Source organism: Piliocolobus tephrosceles, chromosome 8 (genome assembly GCF_002776525.5).
Source record: "Piliocolobus tephrosceles isolate RC106 chromosome 8, ASM277652v3, whole genome shotgun sequence".
Lineage (NCBI taxonomy): Eukaryota > Metazoa > Chordata > Mammalia > Primates > Cercopithecidae > Piliocolobus > Piliocolobus tephrosceles.
In genome coordinates this window covers 85,503,269-85,528,469 of record NC_045441.1, presented here as the reverse complement: position 1 = coordinate 85,528,469, position 25,201 = coordinate 85,503,269, and the positions used below count along the sequence as shown (strand labels likewise).

Below are 25,201 nucleotides of genomic sequence, written 5' to 3'. Positions count from 1 at the left end.
TTTTTTTTTTTTTTTTTTTTTTTTTTTATTTGAGACGGAGTCTCACTCTGTCGCCCAGGCTGGAGTGCAGTGGCCGGATCTCAGCTCACTGCAAGCTCCGCCTCCCAGGTTTACGCCATTCTCCTGCCTCGGCCTCCCCAGTAGCTGGGACTACAGGCGCCCACCACCTCACCAGGCTAGTTTTTGTATTTTCTTTTTTTTTAGTAGAGACGGGGTTTCACCGTGTTAGCCAGGGTGGTCTCTATCTCCTGACCTCGTAATCCGCCCATCTTGGCCTCCCAAAGTGCTGGGATTACAGGCTTGAGCCACCGCGCCTGGCCTGTGCCTCCTTTTTCTAGAGTCGGTTGTGGTATCCTCATTAAACACACACACACACAGAGGATCGTAAAATTATTCTTAAAATGCTGGCAATAGTTGTTTTATTCTAGCCCACAGCCTTCCCCGAAGCTACAGCTCATCGTGTCCCTTTCCAATGCAGAGAATCTTTTCCACATTGCTGTTATTCTATGGCTAGTTCGTTCTCTTGCAAAGCCTGCCTTGATTGTAAATTATTCTCATACATCCTGGAGAGTTAGACATGAAGCCTATCATTGAAAAACAAGAACTTTTTTTTTATTTTTTAGCAGCTTCTCATTACTCCTACCCCTATGGGAGAGGAAATTTCAGCAGTTTAGGATCGTTTCACTGTTATTCTTCACTGCCAGAAAATAATGTCCAGATATTTTTTAGGTCCTTTCATTCTCTGTCTCCCTGAGGGGTTCAGGTCCTGATTAATATAACTTGAAGATGAGAAAAGTATTGTATCAAGAAGAGATGGCCTCTCCAGTGCTAGCCAGAAACCTCTTAACAAAGTCAAGCTATGCACAGACAGGGCTCCTATTACCAAGCCTTCCATAGTGGTACATAAATCCAGTGGAAGCCAGGCACTCATTCTAGAAGTAATGACAGTACCTGTTTGGTGACACCTGCCACTTCAATCAGGTTGAGTGAAGCAATATCCCTATGCCTAAATAAGTCAGTATAGGCCATTTTGTCCAGAGTCTCCTAGTCCTGAGAAGAGAAGAAATAAATAATATACTAGCCTTTACCCCTTCATCCATCCATTCACCTCCATTCCCCCGGATTTAAGAATACTAAATGCAAGAAAGACATGGAGTTTTAATTTTGCATTATATTATGTGTTAAGCCCTGGATTTCTAGCTGTTTTATTTGTGGTTGAGAGGTAGCAGGATTGGAAAAGATACAGAAATATTTTTGATAGCTCTGGGCTATATCTAGTGTTGATTTTAATAGCAGGCCAGATATTCAAGAACATGCTGTGTAGCTGTGTATGAACTTGGCTGTTGGTTTCTCTTGCCAGATGAAATTATGATTAATCAGGGCTCAGATGTCAGTTGTTTTATGTTGCTTGTGCTCTTTGCTAACAGCTGCCTATTTCAAGCTGTGCTTCCTACATGTCAAATATAAATGTGAAACCACAATCTCCAAAAGGAAAAATTTCAAAGTACTAATATTCATTCCAATGTGGATGAAGCATACTGTAATATTCAATGTCGTTTCTGATTAAAATCCACTTAGTATGTTACATAATTTAACTTAAGTCAGTATAGAGAAAGAACTCTTCTACATGAGGTAGCCAGGAGAAATTCTTTTTAAAACCTTATTATTCACTATGCATATAATCTGTTTAGATATTTGTAAATATATATCTCCGCAAATACTCTATGCATAAAATGCTCCTCAATAAACAAATGTCACTTTCCTTTTTATTCTACAATAAATAAAAAAAATAAATATATTGATAGGTCAATTATAAAAAATTTAAATATTTGATTCAGATTTAGGTTTAAATACTTGGAAGTAGGTGATCTGTTCTTGACAAGGACCTCAGTACCTTTTTATTTGATTTGTTTACTCAAAAATGACATAAGAATAGAATTCTATATGATTTCTTTTCACATAGTCCAAGCAGAAAAATATTTTAAAAAGAAAAAGAAAGTAAAGAAAATATTGGTCAAGATTTTCAGGAGTTTAGAAAAGTGTATGCCTAAAATGTTGGGTGGTGGACTAAATATAATTGATTTTTTTTTTCTTAACCTAGATGATAAATGTCTAATCTGGACTGCCCATGTGGCATGCAGTTTCCAAATTAAACTCTTTCAGAGACTGCCGTTTTTAGCAAAAGAGGGGGAAGTGAGAATTAGACAACACCCTTGCTCTTTCTATACAAGTGCAGTCAAAAACCGAGTTTGGCCAATTCACTGTAGTTCATTGCTTGAACTATAGCAGGACCCCAGAAACTTAAAGCAACCTGAGAGCCCCTGAATAGGTTTATCCTAGTCTAGAGTCTAATACAGAGTATAGAAGAGAGTGTGGTGCCCTTCTCATTTCTCTCCTCTGTCCTTTCCTGAAGCACACACTACCCGTATGAGACCTGCTTCCCAGTGTACGAAATACAGAATCCAAGGAAGCATCTGGTATTCATCTTGAAAACTATCAGAAAAATGTAGCCATCTAGAGTAGAGGGGGAAAGGGAGTGAGTAAAAGGTGGGGATGCTATTATTCATTTTCATGTAGTCACTTACCTCTGGGTTTCTAACAAAGGTCCTTCTTCTCCCTCCCCCAGGTGGCAAACCTGCTGCGGCTCTTCCAGATCCCTCAGATCAGCTATGCATCCACCAGCGCCAAACTCAGTGACAAGTCGCGCTATGATTATTTTGCCAGGACCGTGCCCCCCGACTTCTACCAGGCCAAAGCCATGGCCGAGATCCTGCGCTTCTTCAACTGGACCTACGTTTCCACAGTGGCCTCTGAGGGTGACTACGGGGAGACAGGGATCGAGGCCTTCGAGCAGGAAGCCCGCCTGCGCAACATCTGCATCGCTACAGCGGAGAAGGTGGGCCGCTCCAACATCCGCAAGTCCTACGACAGCGTGATCCGAGAACTGCTGCAGAAGCCCAACGCCCGCGTCGTGGTCCTCTTCATGCGCAGCGATGACTCACGGGAGCTCATTGCCGCCGCCAGCCGCGCCAACGCCTCCTTCACCTGGGTGGCCAGCGACGGCTGGGGCGCGCAGGAGAGCATCATCAAGGGCAGCGAGCATGTGGCCTACGGCGCCATCACCCTGGAGCTGGCCTCGCAGCCTGTCCGCCAGTTCGACCGCTACTTCCAGAGCCTCAACCCCTACAACAACCACCGCAATCCCTGGTTCCGGGACTTCTGGGAGCAAAAGTTCCAGTGCAGCCTCCAGAACAAGCGCAACCACAGGCGCGTCTGCGACAAGCACCTGGCCATCGACAGCAGCAACTACGAGCAAGAGTCCAAGATCATGTTTGTGGTGAACGCGGTGTATGCCATGGCCCACGCTTTGCACAAAATGCAGCGCACCCTCTGTCCCAACACTACCAAGCTTTGTGATGCTATGAAGATCCTGGATGGGAAGAAGTTATACAAGGATTACTTGCTGAAAATCAACTTCACAGGTAAGCCAACAGCCTTTAAACATCTTCTCAGGTGCAAACAGGTGAAATCAAATAGGAATCAAATGCCTCTGTGCCCAACTCAGAAATAATTGTTTCAGAGCCATAAAAAGGGTTCAAACTGTTAACCAAATATTCCAGGATGAGATAGGATGGTTCTCTAATATTCTTACTCATTTCTGAATGAACGTCTCGGCTGGTAAACGACATGGCAATGAAAGGGGCCTCAGGTGAGTCTGACAGCCCACTGTGGTAGCTCCCTAGATTAGGACCAGGCTAGATTTGAGTTCTTTGTTGTTGTTGGCTACAGGATTATGGCATGTGTGATATGGGCATTTAATCTTCTTTAGCAGAATTGGCAACTCTCTAGGGAACATGAACTTCCAAGCCTTCCTTGTGAGTGATTTGAGCAAAAGAATCTCATAACTTTCACAGTGTGAGAGAGAGAGAGAGAGAAATAGTCACTGTTCTCCCAGAGCCTAACTGGGGGCAAAACAGAAAAGATACCCAGACCACAGTGATTTCTAGGCATTCAGTTTCTTTTTCTGCTATACCAAAACATTTATATATTATTAATAGTTGGGGATTTTCTCAAAATATGAAATGAAACTCTTTTTCTGGGAGCTTGAGTATAAGCAGGTTGAAGACTAATGGAAGTCATTCTGATACAATAGTGAACATCATGCAAAGGTGTATTCAAAGTGACTTTTGCTGCCTCTTTATTTATTTCTAAATACAGTCTAAATATTTATCTAACTCTACTATTGCATTGAGTGCATTACTACATAAAAAGCACAAAATCTTTAGGTCTACATTCTCTACTAGGGTATATGGGATATCCGCTTATTAAAGCACTTGTTCTGGGAACTGTAGCTTAATCCCAAATCATAAAATAGTAAGTAATATTTGGGGGCACAAAGATTTTGATACCAAAAACATGACAGTGATAAAATGCTTTCATCAGCCTAAATTACTAATACCTCTCATGCCACTCAGGCATCGCTCCAGTCTGCACGATGTCTAGTCTGCTTCCATGGAATTATCATCCAAGACGTGAAAGTTTGTAGGCTCAAATCATACTACCATTGGCACAAATGGCAGTTCTCACATCTCCCTTATAACTGGTCACTCAGAAGTCAAGTGGTCTATGAAATCACAGGTAGTAATGAAAAAAGACCTCATGACCATTGGCTTCTATTCCATAATTCTTACCTGCAAGGCAGCCTTGAAAATAAGCACAAAAAAATTACCAGCCTGCATATTGCATAACTTCTTTACTTTCCCCAGAGAGGGCCAAAAGTAGTCAAAATCAATTACGTCAGTAATTCCTCCAATTCATCTGATGGATACCACTTCTTATCATTAGAATGACTGCTAAAAGTGGTAAAGATTAAACTTTTTCTGTGCCCTGTATTCCCATAAGTGTATTTCATATAGAAATAACAAATAAATAAGTAAATAAATAAATAGAGTAATAAATCAGCATTCATCTTCAAATCCGAGGTCAGTTCCTATTGACAGCTCTAAAAAGTGGAATGGACCTTGGAGTCAGTAAAAAAAGAATATCTTTACTCTAAAAATAAATGAACTCTCAGGTATTCATAAAAGCCATCTGCAATGCACTTAATACTTAAAGATGAATAAGAATTCAGCACATAGTCCCCATCAGACTACCCTTCAGGGTATTATTTATCTTTACTCACCACATATATTAATTAACTTTGTTATTCTAGTTCATTTCTTACTTTTTAGTATGCAAATACACAAATATATTCACTCATCAGCAGCTAAAATAAAAGGAACTCTTAGAATTCAGAGAGCCTTTGCAAGGTGTTTTATGTAACCAAAACATGTTCCTTCATTCCAGTGACTTCTTGGGTCTTAAAAGAGAAAGAAAAGTAAAGAAATAAGGGCATTATTTGGATAAACAAAACAAAAGTATCTTCTTTTTGTCTATCTTGTTCAATTACTCGTTTCAAGTCTACCATTCAGTTTGGCTGTGCAAACCTGACCACAAAGTGCTATTTTAGCCTTCTCAATTTGTCAGACATTACCAGTCATTCTCCATCTCTGAAGAGAGTAGGAGGGTGAAAAACAGATTTAAACTACATAAAAGAGAGGGAATTTAGACCAGCCACAAGGTAAATATTCTTAGCAGTGAGAATTGGACAAGAAAATACATTACTAAGGGAGGCTACCACAATGCTAAGTTAGCTAACTGGTACATTTAAAAAATAAGTCAAAGAACTGACTATAATAATAGAATGCAGATTTCAGTTTACAGTAACCTGTATATGACTAAATATATGTATATTTGTAACTTAGAACTAGGTAAAAGATTATAAGTATGTATGCATTATTACTGCTTTAAGCTTAAGATGCACTATGGAATATTTTTTCCTAGCTATTGAAAAGCAGATTTGTTTTACTTTTTTTCTGAAACAGTATCGTTGTTTTTCTAACTTGAATATTGTGGCAATAAACTAGGCACAATACTACACACTTAGCAGACACTAAACAATCTGTTAATCTGTTCAATTAGGCTGAAAAAGTCTTCTTCTGGCCATTTGCATGTACTCAATATATTTACTCCAAGATTTTTCTGGCAAGGGACACTTTTAGCCAATTCCCCAATAGCTCTCATCATTATAGGATTAAAAAACTAGGCCTCCTGAGAATTTTAAAATAGATTAAAATACTCCCTGGTACTCAAATGTGTTCCCACTAGCTAGTTCCAGCATTGGTCAACATGGATTTTATTTGAAGCTAACCCAATTTAAATATTCCTTTCAAAAAACAGATTTTTAGAGCTATGCCTTGCTAAAAATTCTTCTAAATAGTAATCTCTCCTGGCGTAGGAGCTAACCACTGCCCAGGTCTCTAGGCTCATTTCCTGCTGTATGCTCCACATTCACTCTTCCTTCCATTAACGCTGCTTGCAGTGACCCAAACATGCCATGCCTCTATTTTTGCCTGCATACTTCCTGTGAATGCTATTTCTTTATCTAGAAGACTCTCTCTCCAACCCCACCTGCCTTATCTGGCATCTTCAGTTATTCCTGTGTCTCTTCAAGATTCAATTTAATTGATAGTTCCTTTAGGAATCATTCCTATACTTCCCAAACTGAGATAAATGCCCCTTCTTATTCCCATATCCATCTGGGATTTTGCCTTCCTTCACACTTTATATCCAATCCACCAAAATCTCTTTGGTTGGTTCTACCTTCAAAATAGATCCAGAATCTGATGACTTATCATCATCTCAACTGCTACCACCCTGGTCCACACCACCATCTCCAGCCTATATTTCTGTGATAGCCTCCTAATTGATTTATTCTTGCCTACCTCCAACCTAGCCTCCACAATGTATTATCTGCATGATAGCCAGGATGCCCTATTAAAATCTAAGTCAAAGTCCTCCCTCTACCCAAAAACACTTGAGTTCTCTTGTTTCATTCATAGTGAAAGTCAACATCCTTACAATGTCCTGCACGCCCCCCCTGCTCTGCCCCTACCTATCCTGACTGCTCTCCTTTCCTAACCTTTTACTCTCCTTCTTTCTCACGTCACTCCAGCCACCCTTGTTTCCAACATTAGGGCTTTTCCATTGCCAGTTCTCTCTGCCTATATTGCCCCTACCCCAGATATTTCTGTGGTTAATCCATTCCCTACTTCTTTCAAGTCTTCATTTAAATGTTATCTTCTCAGTGGGACCTACTCTGGCCATTTTTAACAATGCAATGGATTAGCCTCAACACCCACTACAGATGCCCCTATTTCCCTTGTAACCTGCTCTACCTTTTGTTTTTTTACCCCATGACGTTTTCCCCTTCTGTCATACTACATCATCTATTACTTTCGTATTTATTCTTTATTGTTTGATCCTCACACTAGAATATAAGCTCCACAAAAAGAGAAATCATTATCAATTTTGTTCATGAATGCATCCCAAGCATAATAGGCATTCAGTAAATATTTGTTGATTTTGAATAGCACTTAACACCCAAACTTATGTTTTCTTCTCTGTCTTTATTACTAGATAGTGGGCTCTTTCAAGGCATAGTACATATATTTCATCTCTGATCTCAAATACTCAGCATGGTTTCTGGCATAGAGCAGACATTGTATAAATGTCTACTAAAGGAGTGAGAAATTATAAAAAGCAATCAATCAATTGATTTATAATGTGATTGCTTTGGAAACATTTTAACATATAAATTTTATTAGCAAATGAATGTCAAGAAAGAAAAGTGTTATGACTTCTAGAGTGACTTGCTTTTACCTAAGTACTCTCCTTTAGTTATATTCTATCATTTCATTTGAGATAAATGTGACCAAATATCATTAAAGCTGGAAGAGACCCATAACTGTTTTACAGATGAGTCCCAAGAATTGAAAGTGATTTGCCCAAGGTCAGTCAGCTGGTTAGCAACAGGGGCCAGGACTGTTAGCTGGTTAGTAACAGGGTCCAGGTGAAATTCATGTCACCTGACCCAGTGCTGTTTTTGTATGTGCACAAGGACTGTGGGAAATTGATGTATTTGATCCCAAACATCTACCACACTTTCTGATCCATTCTAAATATTAATGAAATGCTATTGACAGAATGAAAGATAACCAATAGGTTTGTAATATGTTTCCTTTTCTTATTTCTTTTTAAGATACGTTTAATGCTCCTGGTCCACTTTTTCAGTTGATGCAAAGGTGGTTCATCAAACAGCCAAACTTTGAATGCTAAGCCTTGGATTCCAAACCTTAGTATATTTAAAAATAAATAAAGTTTCAAATCATGTTTAATTGTTCAGTAAAATTATTTCCATGTGTAAGAGTCATGTCATCCAGAATCCTTAAGTAAATATTTAAATGAGAATTATGTTTGGTGTCATGTGAATTTTCAAACTTACTTTGAGTAAAATTTCATGAGTTTATGATGTAAAAGAAAGCTTAAACTATGCAATACAGTTAAGGAAAAGGAAGTAGAGAGGTCTGTGAAACATCTAAAGAAACGGGATATCACTTGATTGTGTTCACAGTACAGTACATTCTCTCTCACTTTTTATTCTGAGACCAGTTCCAGAAAGTCGAATAGAATCAAATCATAGAGTTACAAAAGGCCTTCCTCAAAGATGAGCTTGCCCCTACTTCTCACTTGACAGAGGTGAAAATTCAGGATGTCAGCATTATTATCTTCACTTACTGAAGCACACAAAAGTGAACTCAACTGTCAGGGTGATGTGGTAACCGAAGTACACTCAGTTTAAAGGAAAAAAAAAAGAGCTTCCATTTGCTAAACGTAACTGCCAGAAGTGCCCCAAGACACATCCAATGTCACGTAGGCATTATCTCAGGAATAACATTTATGCCATTCCTCTCTGCAATTCTCAGGGTTAGACTAAACTGTTTGAGAATGGAGATACTTAGAACTTAACACAAAAGAAAATTCATCCAAGTTCACATAACGAATAGGTTTCAGAGTAAACTGCCAAGGTCCTGATTTAGTCATTCATTTCAAGGATACGTTTAGATGTCATGCTAGGACCTGAGGACCCAACAGTAAATAAGACAGATGCATTTCCTGCTTCATAGAGCTTACACCAGCATTTAACTACCAAAAACAATTCTAAGGTATAAAAGCATGATTATTACGGCCTACAACATTAGGTTGTTGTCCTAGGATTTTTGTTCTGCTTTGGTTTGAATTGGGAAATTATAATGTATCTTATGCCCAGAAAAGATCTAGGATCCCTGAAGAAATCTTACTCCCAGGGCTTCACTTATATGTGAAGAGGACAATTTCCTGTTACTGATGGACTGGTGACCATAACAAGACTGAATAGTAAGGACAGCTAAGCTAAGACAGTTTTCTTTTATATTTGTTTGCTTGGTTGGCTTAGTTAGTTGGTTGGTGGCCTTTTTTTTTTTTTTTTTTTTTTTTTTGGTACCAGTGAAGAGACAGACTACTGAGATCAGAGACCTAGAGCCTGGTGGAGACAGTCCAGCCACCTTCTTATGTTTACAATTCTCTACACCCGGAAGAGGAGAAGAGGCAGAAAATGGGTAGTCCAGCCTTGCCACCCTACTCACCTCTGTGTCTGATTCATCCAATAGGAACAAGGATCACTCCTGGTTGGGACTATAATCACAGAGCACAGGCCAGGAAGGGCAGATTTTCTGGGACACTGCACTCCAAGGAATAACGTTTTAGCTGGCCCCAACCCAGCAAGTCTCTCCTCTTGAAAAGTACAGGGCCATCCAAGGCACAGTGAGGAAGCCAAAATGGTAATGGCCACATCTTTAGATGAATGGGCTTTGAAGTCCGTGAAAGAGCAAACTGCTCTTGATCTTGCTTCCTCCCCTGGAACATTTGTAGTTCCCACAAAAGCACAGAAACTTGTTCCAGCTCTGCTGATCAAAAGCATTTCCCAAATGTAAAGATAAATATCCTGTACTTCTTTCTTCCCCTTTCTCTCTGGTCAGCTTCCTGGGGTCACAAGAATAAGATTTAAACCCCCAAAGGGCACCACTAATGTGGTCACTTATTTGTTTATGCACCGTGCATCTGTGCTTTGGTGTCTCAGAGGCTTGAGAAATGATTCCCATTTTAAGGTCATGCAGTAGAGAACAGGAGCCTCTAGGAAACCTAATTTTCCACTTAGGCCTGTGCTTTCTGCTGCTGCTGCTGCTTGTTATTTTTACTATTATCGTTATAGTTGCTATTATTATTGTCTTTATTATTTAATAATCCTTAATTTACTATGAATCATTTAAACATCCTGTGTGTGAGGCAGAAAAAAGTAATCATCCCCAATGAAGTATGAAAGAAATGGATCGTACCAACCAGCTAGTCAGAAAAAAGTATAGTAAATATACTATCTCCTTGTTGTTTCCAGACTTTTTTGGACACTGTGGTATATTTACAGGAATATCACTTGCAAAGGTATCTGGAGATTGGAAAAAAAATATTCTAAGTATTTTTTTAATGTAACTAAAATCCTGTTTAGAAATCAGTTTACCTTATCTATGTTCCTCTCAAGATAGCTTGTATTATCCCAACAACAACATAATCTTCTAAAGGTTTCTAATCTCTGGAAACTTTGTCATAGTAGAGTTGAAAACATATGTTTTTTCCAATTCTGTATACCTTTATGGTTATTACTCATCCTGAGCAGGACACTGAGAAGCCAACATACAGAAAGGAAGTATTTTCAGTGTGTCAGAAAAGCTATCAGATTGCTGTACTCACCAGGATAGCAATCACATACTGAAATAGAGGAATGTTCTCTAAGGAAATTTGAAAGATTATACGATTATCTAATGGAACATGAGAGTATGGGAAGTCTATCCTAAAGTTGAGTTTAGTAAGCCTTCACAGAAACTTAGTAAAATTTTCATAATGCCTGAACAATGAGCATACATCCTAAAGATTAAGGATGCTGATGTTATACTCTGAGGAGCAGGCATTGAGAAGGATGGCTAAAGAATTTGAAAACTAGTCACCATTTTCACCTGCCTCTTACCATAAACACTTAGCAGGGGTCCACAATACTCCTTATCACTTCATGTGACATCAGCAAGCAAGGTTAGCTAGTCAGTCTTTATGTTTCTTCCCTGAACCCCTAGCACTGTTCCTGGGGCTACTGTACCTACACTCCAAACTATGATAATCAAAGGATTGCTTCCACTGTCTAAAGTATTTTAGAATTTGTTAACGTGGCAAAGTCCTCCAAAGTTATAGTAATAACATTCCAGAATATTCAAAGATTCCATTCTCTTTTTTCTTTTTAAAAAAATAAACAATTTTACGAGCACAGAGTTGACCATAACTTCAATTTACAAAATAACATCTCAACTGCCAACTACAAAATCATATTCATACACACAAAGCTGCTGGACCAAGTATGATTAGATATTCTAAGACTTCCACTAATATTAACCTACTACTTGTCCAATTCATTCTTCCTAGCACACAAGAAGTAAAGTAACAGAAGTTTCTCAAATGTACCTTTTTCTTTTAAATTAAGGCAGTGTAATGTATTACTTTAATCAGCCACTTTGGAAAAGATGATTATTTCTCTTTTAGTTTTAGAGTGGGGTTCACACATACAGAACTGAAGTATAGAAGGCTAGTTTAAGAGCCATTGGTCTAGGTTATTTATTATTTTATGTTCCAGGATACATGTGCAGAACGTACAGGTTTCTTGCATAGGTAAATGTGTGTCATGGTTGGTGCCCCACCTATCAACGCATCACCTAGGTATTAAGCCCCACATGCATTAGCTATTGATCCTGCTGTTCTCCCTCCCCCCACATCCCTGACAGGCCCCAGTGTGTGTTATTCTTCTCCCTGTGTCCATGTGTTCTCATTGTTCAGCTCCCACTTATAACTGAGAACATGTGGTGTTTGGTTTCCTGTTCCTGTGTTTGTCTGCTGAGGATGATGGCTTCCAGCTCCAACCATATCCCTGCAAAGGACATGATCTCATTCCATTTTTTGGCTGCATAGTATTCCATGGTGTATATGTACCACATTTCCTTTATCCAGTCTATCATTGATGGGCATTTGGATTTGTTCCATGTCTTTGCTATGGTGAATAGTGCTGCAATGGACAGAATGATTTACATTCCTTTGGATATATACCCAGTAATGAGATTGCTGGGTCAAATGGTATTTCTGGTTCAAGGTCTTTGAGGAATTGCCACACTGTCTTCCACAATGGTTGATCCAATTTGCATTCCCACCAACAGCATAAAAGCATTCCTATTTCTCCAAAGCCTTGCCACCATCTGTTGTTTCTTGACTTCTAAATAATGCTTATTAATAAGTTTAAGTTTCTTGTAGATTCTGGCTTTGTCAGATGAATAGACTGCAAATTTTTCTCCCATTCCATTTGGTTGTTCACTTTGAGAATAGTCTCTTTTGCTGTGCAGAATATCTTTAGTTTAATTAGATCTCATTTGTCAATTTTTGCTTTTGTGGCAATTGCTTTTGATGTTTTAATCATGAAATCTTTGCTCATGCCTATGTCCTGAATTGCATTGCCTAGTTTTCCTTATAGGGTTCTTATAGTTTTGGGGTTTACATCAAAGTATTTAATCCATCTTGAGTTAATTTTTGTATAAGGTACAAGGAAGGGATCCTATTTTAATTTTATGCATATGACTAGCCAGTTTTCCCAGTACCTTTTATTGAATAGAGACTCCTTTCCCCATTGCATGTTGTCAGGTTCATTAAAGATCAGATGATTGTTGATGTGTGGTCTTATTTCTGAGATCTCTATCCTGTTCCATTGGTCTATGTGTCTGTTTTTGTACTAGTACTATGCTGTTTGGGTTACCATAGCCTTGTAGTATAGTTTGAAGTCAGGTAACATGATGCTGCCATCTTTGTTTTTTTTTTTTTTTTTTTTGCTTAGGACTGTCTTGGCTATATGGGCTCTTTTTTGGTTCCATATGAATTTTAAAGTAGTTTTTTCTAATTCTGTGAAGAATGTCAATGGTAATTTAATGGGAAGAGTATTGAGTCTATAAATTACTTTGGGCAGCGTGGTCATTTTCATGATACTGATTCTTCCTATCCATAAGCATGAAATGTTTTTTCATTTGTTTGTGCTCTCTCTTATTTCCTTGAGTAGTAGTTTGTAGTTCTCTGATATGGTTTGGCTGTGTCCTCACCCAAATCTCATCTTAAATTATAGCTCTATAATTTTCATGTGTCATGAGAGGGACACAATGGGAAGCAATTGAATCATGTGGGCAGGTCTTTTCCATGCTGTTGTCATGATAGTAAATATGTCTCACGAGATCTGAAGGTTTTATAAAAGAGCCAGTCCCCTGTGAATGTTCTCTTGCCTACTGCCATGTAAGATATGCCTTTGCTCCTCCTTTGCCTTCTGTGTTGATTGTGAGATTTCCTTAGCCATGTGGAATTGTGAGTCCATTTTTCTTTATAATTATCCGGTCTCAGGTGTGTCATTTTTAGCAGAGTGAAAATGAACTAATACAATAAATTGGTACCAGTAGAGAGGGGTGTTGCTCTAAAGATACTTGAAAATGTGGCAGTGACTTTAGAACTGGGTAACAGGCAGAGGTTGGAACAGTTTGGAGGGCTCAGAAGAAGACAGGAAAATGTGGGAAAGTTTGGAACTTCCTAGAAACTTGTTGAACAGTTTGACCAAAATGCTGATAATGATATGGACAATGAAGTCCAAGTTGAATTGGTCTCAGGTGGAGATGAGGAACTTGTCAGGAACTGTAGCAAAGGCGATTCTTGTTATGTTTTAGCAAAGAGACTGGCAGCATTTTGTCCCTGCCCTAGAGATTTGTGGAGCTTTGAACTTGAGAGAGATGATTTAGGGTATCTGGCAGAAGAAATTTCTAAGCAGCAAAACATTCAAAATGTGACTTGGGTGCTGTTAAAGGCATTCAGTTTTATGTACTCACAAAGATATGTATTGGAATTGGAACTTATGTTTAAAAGAGGAGAATATAAAAATTTGGAAAATTTGCAGCCTGACAATGCGATAAAAAAGAAAAACCCATTTTCTAAATAGAAGTTCAAGCCGGCTGCATACATCTGCATAAGGAGTGAGGAGCCAAATGTTAATTGCTAAGACAACCGGGAAAATGTCTCCAGGACATGTCAGAGACCTTCACAGAATCCCCTCCCATCACAACCCAGAAAGCCTAGGAGGAAAAATACGGTTTTCTGGGCTAGGCCTAGGCCCTCAGTGCTTTGTGCAGTCTCGGCACTTCGTGCCCTGGATCCCAACTGTGGCTAAAAGGAGCCAACATAGAGCTCAGGCTTTTGCTTCAGAGGGTGCAAGCCCCAAGACTTGGTGACTTACATATGATGTTGGGCCTGCATGTGCACAGAAGACAATAATTGAGGTTTGGGAACCTCAGCCTGGATTTCAGAGGATGTATGGAAACACCTGGGTATCCAGGGAGAGGTATGTTACAGGGGTGGAGCCCTCATGGAGAACCTCCTTTAGGGCAGTGGAGAAGGAAAAAGTGGAGTGTGAGCCCACACACAGATTCCCCATCTGAGGACTGCCTGGTGGAGCTGTGATAAGAGGGCCACCATCCTCCAGAACTGAGGATGGTAGATCCACCTACAGCTTGCTCTGTGGACCTGGAAAAGCCACAGAAAACACAGCCCATGAAAGCAGCCAGGAGGGGAGTTATACCCTACAAAGCCAGAGGGGTGGAGCTGCCCAAGACCATGGGAACCCACCTCTTACATGAGCTTGACCTGGATGTGAGACATGGAGACAAAGGAGACCATTTTGGAACTTTAAGATTTGACTGCCCCGCTGGATTCTGGACTTGCATGGGTCCTATAGCCCCTTCATTTTGGCCTATTTTTCCCATTTGAAATGTGTGTGTATACCCAATGCCTGTGCCCCCATTGTATATAGGAAGTAACTAATGTACTTTTGATTTTACAGGCTCATAGGCAAAGGGACTTGCCTTGTCTCAGATGAGACTTTAGACTGTGAACTTTTCAGTTAATGCTGAAATGAGTTAAGACTTTGGGGGACTCTTGGAAAGGCATGATTGGTTTTGAAATGTTAGGCCATGAGATTTGGGAGGGGCCAGGGGTGGATTGATATGGTTTGGCTGTATCTCCACCCAAATCTTATCTTGAATTGTAGCTCCTATAATTCCCACATGTCATGGGTGGGACCCAGTGGGAGATAATTGAATCATGGGGGCAGATCCTTCCCATGCTGTTCTCCTAATAATGAGTAAGTCTCACAAGATCTGATGGTTTTATAAAGGAGAGTTCCCCTCTTCTTGCCTGTCACCATGTTTGTGTGACTTTGGTCCTCATTCACCTCCTGCCATGATTGAGGCCTCCCAGCCATGTGGAACTCTGAGTCTGTAAACCTCTTTCCTTTATAAATTACCTAGTCTTGGGTATGTCTTTATTAGCAGAGTGAGAGCAGACAATACATTCTCCTTAAAGAGGTCCTTCATTTCCTTTGTTAGCTGTATTCCTAGGTATTTTATTCTCTTCCTAGCAATTGTGAACGGAAATTCATTCATGATTTGGCTCTCTGCTCATCTATTGTTGGTGTATAGGAATGCTTGTGATTTTTACACACTGATTTTGTATTCTGATACTTTGCCAAAGTTGCTTATCAGCTTAAAAAGCTTTTGGGCTGAGATGATGAGGTTTTTTAAAGATCATGGCATCTGCAAACAGAGAAAGTTTGACTTCCTCTCTTCCTATTTGAATACCCTTTATTCCTCTCTCTTGAATGATTGCCCTGGCCAGAACTTCCAATAATATGTTGGATAGGAGTAGACAGAGAGAGCATCCTTGTCTTGCACCGGTTTTCAAAGGGAATGCTTCCAGCTTTTGCCCATTCAGTATGATATTGCCTGTGGGTCTATAATAAGTGGATCTTATTTTGAGATATGTTCCATCAATACCTAGTTTATTGAGAGTTTTTAACCTGAAGGGATGTTGAATTATATTGAAGGCCTTTTTTATGTCTGTTGAGATAATCATGTGGTTTTTGTCTTTAGTTCTGTTTATATGATGAATTATGCTTATTGATTTGTATATGTTGAACCAGGCTTGCATCCCAGGAGATTAAGAAACTCACTCAAAACCACACAACTACATAGAAATTGAACAACCTGCTCCTGACTGACCCCTGGGTAAATAATGAAATTAAGGCAGAAATCAAAAAGTTCTTTGAAACCAATGAGAACAAAGAGACAATCTACCAGAATCTCTGTGATGTAGATAAAGCACTTTTAAGAGGGGAATTTATAGCACTAAATTCCCACACCAAAAAGCTATAAAGATCTCAAATCAACACCGTAATATTGCAACTAAAAACTAAAGAACCAAGAGCAACCAAACCCCAAAAGCTATCAGAAGACAAGAAATAATGGAGATCAGAGAGGAACTGAAGGAGATAAAGACATAAAAAATACCAGTCAAAATATCAATGAATCCATGAGTTGGTTTTCAGGAAAAAATAATTAAATAGATAGACTGCTAGCTAGACTAGTAAAGAAAAGAGAGAAGAATCAAATAGACACAATAAAAAATGATAAAGGGGATATCTCCACTGACCCCACAGAAATACAAACAACCATCAGAGAATACTATAAACACCTCTATGCAGATAAACTAGAACATACAAAAGAAATGGATAAATTCCTGGACACATGCATTTTCCCAAGGCTGAACAAGGAGGAAGTTGAATTGCTGAATAGACCAATAACATGTTCTGAAATTGAGGAAGTGATAAACAGCCTACCCACTAAAGAAAGACCAGGACTAGATATATTTACAGCTGAATTCTACCAGAGGTACAAAGAGGAGCTGGTATCATTTTTTTCTGAAACTATTCCAAACAATTGAAAAGGAAGGACTTGACCCTAACTCATTTTATGAAGCCAGCACATCCTGTTACAAAAACCTGGCAGAGATACAACAAAAATAGAAAACTTTAGGCCAATATTCCTGACGAACATTGATGCAAAAATCCTCAATAAAATGTTGGCAAACTGAATCCAGCAGCATATCAAAAAGCGTATCTGCCACTGTCTAAGTTATTTAAGTTATTTAAATTGCACTTTGAGACAAGATTATACTTTCTATCCCTATAGTAAACAAGTTGGCTAGCAACTAGACTCTTGTTTTATGTTTTACTATAGCAAACTTCTTTTTTTTTTTTTTGTTTTTTTGGTTTTTTGGGTTTTTTTGAGACAGAGTCTTGCCCTGCCACATAGACTGGAGTACAGTGGCATGATCTCAGCTCACTGCAACCTCTGCCTCTCAAGTTCAAGCAGTTCTCCTGCCTCAGCCTTTCAAGTAGCTGGGACTACAAGTGCATGCCACCATGCCCAGCAAATTTTTGTATTTTTAGTAGAGACGGGGTTCCACTATGTTGGCCAGTCCGGTCTTGAACTACTGACCTCATGATCCGCCCACCTCAGCCTCCCGAAGTGCTGGGATTATAGGTGTGAGCCAGTGTGCACAGTCACCATAGCAAACTTCTTACAAATTTGTTCTTCATGATAAAGCAAAGACAGAATTTGGAATTGAGTGTTTTAGAACTAGTGTTGCTAGAGAATTTTCCTTTTTAATATGAAGAGGATTTGTGGGCAATGGTGACATATGTACATAGAAAAAACAACACAATGCTATAATTATGAAACTTTTCAGAGAATCTTTAGTATTCAGTGTGAAACAGTGTCAGGTACTACAAAAGATGAGATAAAAAGAGTAAAAAATTCTTTCTGCCATCAAGTATCTTAGCAACTAGTAAGGGCAATAAGAGAATATAACTTTTACAATACACAACAGCTCATCACTGGCCTCTTAAGAGAGCTATAAGTTGCATAGTATTTAGATACAAAAGAGGGATCACAGTGAGCAGAGGGTCAGAAAAGGCTTCCTAAAAGTTGTAATTTTTAGAATATAATTAAGATTTCATTAACAAATTCAGAATTCCTTGGGAAATTCAAAATTAAATTGAAACCATAAAGTGTTATTTTGATTTTATAGATTAAATATAAAATGTGTGTTTTAGTCCCCTTGTATAAAAAATATATAAACTTCTCTAAAACCACATTGGCTGTGATCATTGGTCTATCATTTTCACCCTGAATTTAAGTTAAAACCAATTAAATTTTAATCTGAAAGGAAAAGAAGAAAAAAGAAAACTAGCATTTATTGATTGCCACTGGCCTGACATAACCATTTTATATTTTATTCATTAATTCTCACAAAAATTCATCAGGTGGGTAGATATTATTTCCCTCTATTTTATGAATTTAAATGAGTCTCAAAAGTGTTCAATGTCTTTCTCCAATTTGCAAAACTAAGTGGCTTTAGAGACTTGGAGACCCAAGTCTATCTGTTTCCTACTCACACATTATTTTCCGCTCCTGCTTCCTAAACAGAAAAGAAAAAAACAAGGTTTGTATTTAGAAAAAGGATGCAGTCTCGTTGCCATTGGGCTCAGCTTACCTATGTGCATTTGCAGTAATAATAAAATATTGTTTCAAAATCTTAATAATCCAAGAAGGTATTTGTTAACTCATTAATTGTTACAATAATGTCTTAATAAAGAATGACTCATAGAAAAGGCCTCCAACTACATACTTCACTCCTTCCTCTGAGAGCATCAAATTGCATCAGATCAATATTTGCAATATCATACTGTTATTTCCGAGAATCAATAGTAAATTGAAAAAAATAATAATAATAATCAGGCTACAGATCACCATGTCTTTGGTGCTGTTGAAGACCACATTTCTCTTCCCTATCACCCCATTCTCTCGCTCTAATTACAACCCTCCATGTATTTAATTAAAAGTAAATTGATTGAAGAAATGAGAAAAACACTGGGTCTGAAACCCTTCCAGGTTTCCATCCAAGATCAAAATAGTTTTGTGGGTTTGTTTAACGTGTTTAAAAGCTTTTCTTGTTGGGTTCATGTTGTTAAGGGGTGGTAGCAGTAGTTTGTTTTATAGCGCACATCACAAATCACGTTAAAAATTTTAAATGCAGTTAATACCTTCATAAGTTAGAGCATCTTCTGAGTTTTCTATCACAAAGTTCTGTTTATAGGCTATTCAATCACCAATTATCACATTTTAGCAATATACCAGTTTCTTGGGGGACTTAACAAAATCTTCTCTATCCCTAAAATGCTTATAGTCTAATAAAACCTTCAACCATGATTATCTCAATTGTAATAAAAGTAGAAAACAAAGAGAATTTATCATTTCCCAGTCATCAAAAAGCAAGCCTTTAGATAAAGAAGACATTTATATCTTCATTTCCATTCACTATGTGTAATCTTTAGCAATATTTTAAACAACAGATATATAAACAAAATATGTCTAAATGTAAAGCCAACTTCCAGAGATGAGTTCCTTATCTTTTGCCTACCTCAATTCACCCTTAAAACTTACCCTGTGGCAAATCCTTCCTCAATTTGAATCCTTTCTTTTCAGTAGAGAAATTTGTCAAATTCCTTTTCTGCCTTTTTGTGTTGCAAGGGTCTTTTAAGGCTGAATTAATCCAATGGCTAAACTGTAGAAAAGAAACAGGAAAGTATACTTTGTTTTGTTTTTCTGGGGAGCATGATCTCATGCTTTTATTTAAAATATCATAGCAATATTTAGGATGCTGATAGACACTTTTAGAAATAAAGTAAGAGTAATTAATTTGACAACAAAACTAGGAAAACAAGAGGCTGCCCTCCCAGCCTTCTACTTTTTGCTGCCACCTACAGTTTAAGTTTAAGTCATCCAAGTTACTTATCTAAGGATTGAATTAACTAGTATGATTCCCTGAGCTCAGGCACAGCCCTTTCTTTGCATCCCAAGCTCCAGTGTGGCAAGAGGTGTTTGTTTGTTTGTCCCTCGTGTTTGATGGCCCACCACAAGAGCTCACTCAGTCATGAAGCTAAAATAAAGATATTGTCAAAAGTTCAGAATCCTAAAATTTTAGTAATAGTTGTGAAGATGTATGTCACTTAACACTTTATCATTTTTAAATTGCTTCTGATCACAGTCATTTGATCTTTACCACAACCCTGTGAAGCCGGTCAAGCAGATATTATTATTTACCATTTTATAGATGAGAACATAGAGAATAAGGTGGAGTCACTCAACTACGGTCAAAGAAAAAGAACCCCTCCTGGAGTAGAATTCATATTCTTTGATCCTTGCACAGTGATATGTCCCTTCAACTTCCACGCCCGGCCCACATGTGGTATTGTTGTCCTTGCTTTTCATATGACAGGTATTTCTGTTTCTGGGGAAACATAGAGCTGATTTATTTATTTATTTATTTATTTATTTATTTATTTATTTATTTTTGTTTGTTTGTTTTTTGTTTTTTTGAGACGGAGTTTCGCTCTGTCACCCAGGCTGGAGTGCAGTGGCCAGATCTCAGCTCACTGCAAGCTCCGCCTCCCGGGTTTACGCCATTCTCCTGCCTCAGCCTCCCGAGTAGCTGGGACTACAGGCGCCCGCCACCTCGCCCAGCTAGTTTTTTGTATTTTTTTAGTAGAGACGGGGTTTCACCGTGTTAGCCAGGATGGTCTCGATCTCCTGACCTAGTGATCCGCCCATCTCGGCCTCCCAAAGTGCTGGGATTACAGGCTTGAGCCACCGCTCCCGGCCCACATAGAGCTGATTTCTATTAGTGATAATAGGATATCCTTCTGTATTTAAAAAGGATGGTAGGTAGGAGTGTGGTGGCTCATACCTATAATCCCAATGCTTTGGGAAGTTGAGGCTGGAGGATTGCTTAAGCTCAGAGTTCAAGACCAGCCTAGGTAACATATTGAGATCCCATCTCTACAAATTTTTCTTTTTAAACTGGGCATGGTGGAGCCGCCTGTAGTCCCAGCTACCTGGGAGGTTGAGGTGGGAGGATCACTTGAGCCCAGGAAGTTGAGACTGCAGTCAGTCATGATCACATCACTGCACTCCAGCCTGAGCCACGAGTGAGACCTTATCTCCAATAAAAGTAGAAAAGAAAATTAAGAGGATGGTCGTATACATTCCACTCACACTGAGATTTCCTAAAGGAAATTGGATTAGAAATGGACTTTGAAGAACCAGGGAAAATTCATGTAGTTGTTCAATATATATTGCAGACCTGTTTTTTTTTTTTTTTTTTTTTTTTTTTTCTTAACTAGACTTTATTCTTTTTAGAGCAGTTTTGGATTCAAAGCAAAACTAAATGAACTAAATGGACAATACAGAGAGTTCCCACATACTCCTCCCTGACCACATATACACAACCTTCCCACCATCAACATCCCAATCAATGTGGTGCATTTGCTACAGTTAATGAACCAACATTGACACATTATCAACCAAAGCTCATGTTTTACATTAGGGTTCACTGTTTGTGTTATACATTCTATGGGTTGAAAGTGTAAAATAACATCCATTCACCATTATAGTACCAGAAAATAGTTTCACTGCCCTAAGACTCCCCTGTGCTCCACCTATTCATCTCTTCCTCCTCCCAAAATCCCTGGCAACCACTCATCTTTTTACTGTCTCTACAGTTTTGCCTTTTCCAGAATGACATATAGCTGTAGTCATATAGTATGTAGCCTTTTCAAGTTTGCTTCTTTCAATTAGCAATACGCATTTAAGATTCCATCATATCTTTTCTTTTTATTATTATTATTACTATTATACTTTAAGTTCTAGAGTACATATGCACAATGTGCAGATTTGTTACATATGTGTACATGTGCCACGTTGGTGTGCTGCACCTATTAACTCGTCTTTTACATTAGGTATAACTCCTAATGCTATCTCTCCCACCTCCCTGAACCCCATGACAGGCCAGTGTGTGATGTTCCCCACCCTGTGTCCAAGTGTTCTATTGTTCAATTCCCACCTATAAGTGAGAATATGTGGTGTTTGCTTTTCTGTCCTTGTGATAGTTTACTCAGAATGATGGTTTCCAGCTTCATCCATGTCCCCACAAGTCCCTACAAAGGACATGAACTCATCCTTTTTTATGGCTGCATAGTATTCCATAGTGTATATGTGCCACATTTTCTTAATCCAGTCTATCATTGATGGACATCTGGATTGGTTCCAAATCTTTGCTATTGTGAATAGTGCCTCAATAAACATATGTGTGCGTGTGTCTTTATAGCAGCATGATTTATAATCCTTTGGGTATATATCCAGTAATGGGATGGGTGGGTCAAATGGTAGTTCTAGTTCTAGATCCTTGAGGAATTGCCACACTATCTTCCACAATGGTTGAACTAGTTTACAATCCCACCAACAGTGTAAAAGTGTTCCTATTTCTCCACATCCTCTCCAGCACCTGTTGTTTCCTGACTTTTTAATGATCGCCATTCTAACTGGTGTGAGATGGTATCTCATTGTGGTTTTGATTTGCATTTCTCTGATGGCCAGTGATGATGAGCATTTTTTCATGTGTCTGTTGGCTGTATGAATGTCTTCTTCTGAGAAGTGTCTGTTCATATCCTTCACCCACTTTTGATGGGGTTGTTTGATTTTTTTTCTTGTAAATTTGTTTAAGTTCTTTGTAGATTCTGGATATTAGCCCTTTGTCAGATGGGTAGATTGTAAAAATTTTCTCCCATTCTGTAGGTTGCCTGTTCACTCTGATGGTAGTTTCTTTTGCTGTGCAGAAGCTCTTTAGTTTAATTAGATCCCATTTGTCAATTTTGGCTTTTGTTGCCATTGCTTTTGGTGTTTTAGTCATGAAGTCCTTGCCCATGCCTATGTCCTGAATGGTATTCCCTAGGTTTTCTTCTAGGATTTTTATGGCTTTAGGGCTAACATTTAAGTCTTTAATCCATCTTGAATTAGTTTTTGTATAAGGTGTAAGGAAGGTATCCAGTTTCAGCCTTCTACATACGGCTAGCCAGTTTTCCCAGCACCATTTGTTAAATAGGGAATCCTTTCCCCATTTCTTGTTTTTGTCAGGTTTATCAAAGATTAGATGGTTGTAGATGTGTGGTATTATTTCTGAGGGCTCTGTTCTGTTCCATTGGTCTATATCTCTGTTTTGGTACCAGTACCATGCTGTTTTGGTTACTGTAGCCTTGTAGTATGGTTTGAAGTCAGGTAGTGTGATGTTTCTGGCTTTGTTCTTTTGGCTTAGGATGGTCTTGGCAATGCAGGCTCTTTTTTGGTTCCATATGAACTTTAAAGTAGTTTTTTCCAATTCTGTGAAGAAAGTCATTGGTAGCTTGATGGGGATGGCATTAAATCTATAAATTACCTTGGGCAGTATGGCCATTTTCACAATATTGATTCTTCCTATCCATGATCATGGAATGTTCTTCCATTTGTTTGTGTCCTCTTTTATTTCATTGAGGAGTGGTTTGTAGTTCTCCTTGAAGAGGTCCTTTACATTCCTTGTAAGTTGGATTCCTAGGTATTTTATTCTCTTTGAAGCAATTGTGAATGGGAGTTCATTCATGATTTGGCTCTCTGTTTGTCTGTTATTGGTGTTTAGGAATGCTTGTGATTTTTGCACATTGATTTTGTATCCTAAGACTTTTCTGAAGTTGCTTATCAGCTTAAGGAGATTTTGGGCTGAGAAGATGGGGTTTTCTAAATATACAGTCATGTCATTTGCAAACAGGGACAATTTGACTTCCTCTTTTCCTAATTGAATACCCTTTTATTTCTTTCTCCTGCCTGATTGCTGTGGCCAGAACTTCCAACACTATTTGAATAGGAGTGGTGAGAGAGGGTATCCCTGTCTTGTGCCACTTTTCAAAGGAAATGCTTCCAGTTTTTGCCCATTCAGTATGATATTGGCTGTGGGTTTGTCATAAATAACTCTTATTATTTTGAGGTACATCCCATTAATACCTAGTTTATTGAGAGTTTTTAGCATGAAGGACTGTTGAATGTTGTTGAAGACCTTTTCTGCATCTATTGAGATGATCATGTGGTTTTTGTCTTTGGTTCTGTTTATATGATGGATTACACTTATTAGTTTGTATATGTTGAACCAGCCTTGCATCCCAGGGATGAAGCCAACTTGATCATGTGGATAAGCTTTTGATGTGCTGCTGGATTCAGTTTTCCAGTATTTTATTGAGGATTTTTGCACTGATGTTCATCAGGGATATTGTTCTAAAATTGTCTTTTTTGTTGTTGTTGTGTCTCTGCCAAGCTTTGGTATCAGGATGATGTTGGCCTCATAAAATGAGTTAGGGAGAATTCCCTCTTTTTCTATTGATTTGAATAGTTTCAGAAGGAATGGTACCGGCTCCTATTTGTACCTCTGGTAGAATTAGGCTGTGAATTCGTCTTGTCCTGGACTTTTTTGGTTGGGTATTGCCGACTTTTTTACATAAGTCCCAGCCCTAGACTCTGAAAATTAAGCAGTGAAACCTAGCAATGTCCCCACCCTCCTCTATAGCTTTTTTTTTTTTCCACAAATAAGCTAGTACAGATATAGAATGCCACATGCTGATCCATACAATGAAGAAAAATATAGCATGCCAAGTGGAATAAGGAGTCCCAGGTAAACGGGTGTGTGTGTGTGTGTGTGTGTGTGTGTGTGTGTTAGAACTGGGGTGGAGGGGGTAGAAGGTTAATGTTTTATATAACGTAATCAAAAGAAACCTCACTGACAGTTTGAGCCAGAGGTCAAATGAGCAGAGACCTGAGGAGGTGAGGGAGCAACCCATGAGGAAATATGGGAGGCAGCTTTTACAGCAAGGAATAACAAGGCCTAAGGTGAGAGCTGCCTGTTTAATATGTTTAAGGGGAAGCAAAGAGATAAGTGTGGCTGGATGGGGCTAGCATGGAAGAGACAGAAGAGATGAGGTCAGAGAAGTGCTGAGAGCCTCGTAAGGATTTTGGACTTTACTCCGAGTGAGATTGGACACTGAGAGACTCTGAGATGTGACAGGAACAATATCAAAGATTTCGAATAAGGAACATTTTAAAATTATGATTATATATCAGAAAAAGCTAATAAAGAAACCTAAAGAGACTTATCAATGTTGACATTCTAATACATATCTTCTATAAACACTGAGGATTCCTCTGCCATTTAAATTTTCAGAGAGAATAAGATGTTTTAAAGTCTCCAAGCCACTCAACTAGAACCATAATCAATTCTCTATTATACAATCCAAATTAAGCACAGGTAAAGTTACTTCTCATGTTAAATTGTAATTTTTATATTCAAGACTCAACTAAACTCA

At 38.6% G+C, this 25,201-nt stretch overlaps 1 protein-coding gene across 3 annotated transcripts in view; it reads left to right on the top strand.

The window, feature by feature from the left end:
- Positions 1–25,201, top strand: part of GRM3 (glutamate metabotropic receptor 3) — a 224,013-nt gene that overhangs the window by 142,630 nt on the left and 56,182 nt on the right. For all 3 annotated transcript variants that reach the window (XM_023226652.2, XM_023226653.2, XM_026449012.1), the window contains one exon: positions 2,627–3,482. In XM_023226652.2, coding sequence (XP_023082420.2) covers positions 2,627–3,482 — 856 coding nt within the window. The remainder of the gene's footprint in view (positions 1–2,626; positions 3,483–25,201) is intronic.